Genomic DNA, 6367 nt, shown 5'->3' on the forward strand with positions numbered 1-6367 from the left:
GTGCACATCACATTGATTGATAAGGCATTTGCATTTTTTGCATAAATATAGAAGGTCATTAATAACATAGTTATCGTTATATAATTTTGCATTGTGCTATAGAAAAAGGGCATGGAGTATTTCCTGCATTGTGGTAGAAAAATGCATGTTTGACGTCTACATAAGGCTCGCCATAAACTATACAATCTGATCATACAATCTTCTTTGGAGTGAATGTGATGATATACATAGAGGGGAAGATTTACTAAAACTGACACACATGGAATCTGGTATAGCTGTGCATGGTAGCCAATCAGCTTCGAGGTTTTTGTCCAAAGCTTAATTAAACAAGCTAAAGTTAGAAGCTGATTGGTTACTATGAGAAGCTGCAACAGATGCACCAGCTTTAGTAAACAATCTATAGCATGATCTCAGACAGGCCCTTGCACTGCACAGTTGATAGTAAAGCTGGCTACACATTATGAATTTATTTTTATACAATTTTTTATTTTAATTTTTTCCTTAGATTTACTCAACCATGTGGTGCAAGGGCCTGCCTGGTTGCATACAATTTGAAAGTGTTTAGGTTTGACCATAAATTATATGTTTTTTGTAAATCTAGAGGAAAGTTGTACAAGACAATTGTATAATGTGTAGCCAAAGAGATTGTATAGTGTATATGGTAAGCCCAAGCTTCGCCACACATGTCCTAATCTGATTGTACAATCTCCTTAAGATTTACCAACTATGTAGTGCAAGAACCTGTCGGATTGGATACATATTGTGAGATAGTTTAGGTAGATCCTCATATGTCATAATTTTGGTAGATGTATAGTGATTTTACAGAGATTGTACAGTTGAATTCTAAGGTGTGTGCTGGGCCTATAGGCTATACAATCTGTACAATTTCCTAAACAGTGTAATATGAGCATAATAAATCTTTTAGTATCAGGCCGGCTGTTGTACTATATACTGATAGATCTCATTGAGACAATCAGATTGTACAGTGTATGGTCAATCTTAGAGCAATCTACTTATATAAGGTCCCATGTGTACAGAGGAGATTCTGGAAGCCAGCATCTAGGTGGCTGTGATGGGACCACAAGTCCCAGCAAGGCTAGAGGAGTATGGTGGGACCTGAGTTCTCAGCACAGCAGGGAAGGCACAGTTCCCCTGCTCTCAAGGTTTAGGTAGTTGTAGATCCTGGTGCTTTGTGCGGGTTAGTAAGTAAATGGTGGACTCTACTCTTATCCCTACCATGGAAATAGTCTATGACGTCACTCATGACAGAGGAAGTCAGTTGGTGTCTCCTCCTCTGTCTTCCTCCACCATACTTTCTTTGGCATCTTCCTTCCCCTCCTTTGGGGAGATTGGAAATTTTTCCTTGTTGTTTTCTTTTTTCCATTTCATCCTTCGGTTCTGGAACCAGATTTTCACCTGTCTTTCAGTGAGTCCAAGGGAATCAGACACCTCCACCCTTCTCTTCCTGGTCAAGTAAGGGTTAAACAGGAATTCTTTCTCCAGTTCCAGCGTTTGGAATCTACTGTAGGTCTGTCTTCCTCTCTTTCTCCCAGGGGCTACTATCCAAAAACACAAGAAATACAACTTTAGTTTTTCTTCCCCCACCACAGCAGCAGCAACCAGCAATAAATACTAAAGATGGTCATTGTTGTCCCCCTCCCACATTGAAAGGCTCAGGAGAACCTCCTACACCTAAACAGTCATAAAAGATTTTTATAGGGAGCCCAACTGATAAATAAACCTACACAGAGGAGAAAATTAAATAATTTTGATTATACAGGATTGGATGATGGCAGTCAGCAGCGTTCCACCCTATTTACTAAGCTCTGGGGATATTCCCTTACAAAGTGCAACTTCCCTTGGAAAGTAAACAGCCTGTTTGCCTTTGGTAAGCCCCTCTGACTCCAGTGCTAAGCAAAAACACACACAACCCATAAAAAGCCGACATTCCAACACACAGATAAACAAATGCTATTTACGAGCTCCTCCAATGTCAAGGCAACACAGAAAAGTAGCTCTAATCATTAATAAAATCCCAAACTAGTATAATAAAATCTAGATCAAAGGGTTACTGTTATTCCCTGCACATATTTAATGGTGAGTGACACCTTTTATTTTGATAAGTTAATTTAAATAAAAATATATACTCAACGAGACTTTCCAGATTGAAAGGGCATGTTATAGAATTTATAGAATGTCATTTATGAGCTAACAATGTCAAGGCAACAGAGAAAAAGGAGCTCTGGGAACTAGTAAAAGCCAAAAATGGCACAATAAAAAAAAATTATATATATATATATATATATATATATATATATATATATATATATATATATATATATATATATATATATATATATACATACACACACACACAACTAAAGAGATCTTCCTGATAGAAGGGGCATGCTATATATTATTTTTTTTTACAATTACAATGAATACATTAATTAATTAAAAACAGGATACAACTAGATACTGTTTAGATAGAAAGGGCATACTATATATATTTTTGGTAATTATTATTTTATGTATATTATTTTATGTATATATATATATGTATATATATATATATGTATATATATATATATATATATATATATATGTGTATGTATATATATATATATATATATATATATATATATTTTTGTTTAATTATTAATTAAAAAACAAAAATAGAATAGAGCTAGAGACTTCTCAGATAGAAAGTGCATTTTTTATATATATATATATATATATATATATATATATATATATATATATATATATATATATATATATATATATATATATATATATATTTATTTATTTATTTTTTAATTATTAACTAAAAAAACAAAAATAGGATACAGCTAGAGACTTCTCAGATAGAAAGGGCCTACTATATATTACTTTAAATTTTTAATTAATAAAATAAAAATAGTATACAACTAGAGACTTAGAAAGGATATGCTATACACACACCCACACACACACACACACACACACCCATATATATATAATTATTATTTTATGTATATTATTTTATGTATATATATATATGTATATATATATATGTATATATATATATATATATGTGTATGTATATATATATATATATATATATATATATATTTTTTTTTGTTTAATTATTAATTAAAAAACAAAAATAGAATAGAGCTAGAGACTTCTCAGAAAGAAAGTGCATTTTTTATATATATATATATATATATATATATATATATATATATATATATATATATATATATATATATATATATATATATATATTTATTTATTTTTTAATTATTAACTAAAAAAACAAAAATAGGATACAGCTAGAGACTTCTCAGATAGAAAGGGCCTACTATATATTACTTTAAATTTTTAATTAATAAAATAAAAATAGTATACAACTAGAGACTTAGAAAGGATATGCTATACACACACCCACACACACACACACACCCACACCCATATATATATATATATATATATATATATATATATATATATATATATATATATATATATAGTAATTATTATTAACAATTCAATAGTTAAGTAAATAAAACAAAACGAAACAGCTAAAGAGACTTCTCAGGTAGGAAGGCATGCCATAGATTTTTTTTTGGGGGGGGGGCAATTTGCATTTAAATAGGTGAGTAAATAAAAGGATACAGATAACTTCCCAGATAGAAAGGGAATGCCATAGATTGTTTTTACAATAAATTAATTAAGCAAATAAATAAAAGGATACAGTTAACTTCCCAGATAGAAAGGGCATGCCATTTTTTTTTTTACAATTAAATAATTAAGTAAATAAATAAAAGCATGCAGCTATCTTCCCAGATAGAAGGGACATGCTATGGATTTAAATGACAATTTACAATGGAATAATTAAATCAATAAACTAGGATTAATAACATAATAAGATAGGATACAGCTAAAGAGACTTTCCAGATAGAAGGGGCATGACACACACACACATATATATATATATATATATATATATATATATATATATATATATATATATATATATATATATATATATATATATATATATATATATATATATATATATATAGTTACAGGAGCTTTGCAAGGGGGATTAGAGTTAATAACAGGTAGTAGTTGAAGCTCCTGGGATTTAAGAAAAAAAAACAATCCATGTGTCTCCAGCTTGTGTGCGTGGCTAGAAGGAGAATGTGGGTGACCTTAGTGCGTTTTATTATCGCTATCCCAGTTACATGGAAATCTTTTTACTGCACCCAACCTTGTGGTCTCATCCAGGGGAACATTTGAGAAGCAGAAGAGTTCTGATTTAAGTGCTCTGGATCGTCTCCAATATTAGCAGTGGACGATTTACAGTCAGGATATTGGACCAGCTCGGCCTCTTGATGTGTCGTAAAAATCTGCTGTCTCTGTAAGTGATCGTATCCGTAAAATTTAGTGGGGTCACCATGACACGTAATCCCACAAGGAGCCTGCTGATAGCCTGAGGGGCTCGGGATGGCTGCGGGGGTCCCCCGATGGTAGAGGTCCTGGTTGGGGTGCTGCAGAGCTGAACTGCCACTGAACACCAGAGGGTGCCTGCTGCTGCTGCTGCTGCTGACATCTTGGCCAAAGTGACAGTCGTAGTAAACCGGATTTATGGCTTCTCCTGCTTTGTATTTGGAGTAGAGCGGATTTACAAAATAGGAATTCATCTGGGTTAGATCAGAAGACAGCTCAGGAAAAAAAAAAAAGAATAAAATGAGAGCTGAAAAGTGAACTGCCCTTTCTTTCCCTACAAGCCTGCACTAACCACTACTCATAGTAGTAATCCCACTGCACTGAGCTGATCACTATGGAATAATGACTTGCCTCACTGCTTTTGCCATTTCCTACTAGGCACACAACACAGGAACAAAAAAAAAAAAAATCTTCATATACTTGAGTGGATCTTTGGCTCTAGTTTACATTTACCATTCCTGAGGCATCAAACAACCCCCATCAGGGACGTTGATATATTGGAGAAAGCGGTAGGCAGTGTGATTAGCGAGATAGCGAGCGGATGGATACCGAAAACTTTCTTACAAGCAGAGTTGCATGCTTGGGCCGCATTACACTGGGTGATATCCCTGCGCCTTGACGCCCTGGGGCTGCTGGGAGCTCGGCACTTCTTTCTGCAGGATTATCATAGTGCCCCCGTGTTTGCTGTATACAAGTCTCTGTTTTATAAACATTGCATGTAGGTTTATTCACAGAACCGATCTCCCTCTATATATATATATAGATCAGGTCTTTTCTGCTTTCACTTTGGTCCTTTTACCTACACAAGCAACTCTACACAAGCAGGTCATTTGCAAGTCCAATGAGCATTTACCCTTGACTCGTACAACGGATGGCTGGAACTTGCAGGTTAATTGGTACTAAATGAAATGCATGCCTATGAATATATTTCCCATCATTACCCCCTGACAGAAAACCAGGAGGGCCTAAATCCCGTGTTAAGGGAGGAATTATGCTGGAGACGTCACCCAGGAAATGATTTACTACAGCTACTTATTTATTTGGGGAATAAAAAAAAATAGAAACACTCAATGTGGTGCTTTGCGGATTACAAATACGGAAAAAATGAAAGTTTGGATTTACTAAGAGGGGAGACACTGGGGATGATTTACTAAAGGCAAATCGACTGTGTACTTTGCAAGGTAAAGTTGCACTCTGTAAGAGTAGTTGCTGCAAAATTAGTACCGTATTTATCGGGGTATTGCGTGCTCCGGCGTATAGCGCGCACCCCTAAAGTGAACCCGCATTCCTGTAAAAAAAAAGATTTTAGTACTTACAGTTTTGGTGTCTTGCGCGGCGTCCATCGGCGGCCTCGTCGGGTCCGGCGTCCATCTGCGGCTTCAGTGGTGTCCTCCTCGTCGGGTCCGGAAGTCCTTCTGCGGTGTCCTCCCCGCTTCCCGCGCTGAGTTTGAACTCGGGCAGGCTGGACGTACAGGACGTGACTGCGAGAGAAGCCGAGCCTGCCCGACTATACACGAGTGTACTGCACTCCGTATATGCCGGCGCAGTAATTCAAACTCTGCGCGGGAAGCGGGTATCTGTGTATATCGCGCACCCACGATTTTGCCCTGAATTTCAGGGGAAAAAAGTGCGCGGTATACGCCGATAAATATGGTAAATGAGCAGAAGCTCTGCTGACTTCCACCATCCAATCACGTGCAAGCAAATGTGCCCTTTTTTAATTTCCTTGCATGTGATTGGGTATTCTTTGCAAAGTAAAGCTATACCTCATTTACTAAGCTCTGGCGCAACTGCACTTTGTAAAGTGTACAGTCTATTTGCTTTTAGTAAATCAACCCCACTATTCACTTGGGAAAGGGAGAGTTCACTG

The 6367-nt window shown here is 35.7% G+C and overlaps 1 protein-coding gene across 1 annotated transcript; it reads right to left on the reverse strand.

Annotated features, from left to right (window-relative positions):
- Positions 1 to 425: 425 nt before the first annotated feature.
- Positions 426 to 4943, reverse strand: HOXD8 (homeobox D8). Its single transcript, XM_040357688.1, has 2 exons — positions 4259 to 4943; positions 426 to 1559 (listed from the first exon to the last, which is right to left on the reverse strand). The coding sequence occupies exons 1-2, from the start codon at positions 4689 to 4691 to the stop codon at positions 1276 to 1278; spliced, it is 717 nt and encodes a 238-aa protein (XP_040213622.1). The 5' UTR covers positions 4692 to 4943; the 3' UTR covers positions 426 to 1275.
- Between the last annotated feature and the right edge of the window lie 1424 nt (positions 4944 to 6367).

This window comes from Rana temporaria, chromosome 6 (assembly GCF_905171775.1).
Source record: "Rana temporaria chromosome 6, aRanTem1.1, whole genome shotgun sequence".
Classification (NCBI taxonomy): Eukaryota; Metazoa; Chordata; class Amphibia; order Anura; family Ranidae; genus Rana; species Rana temporaria.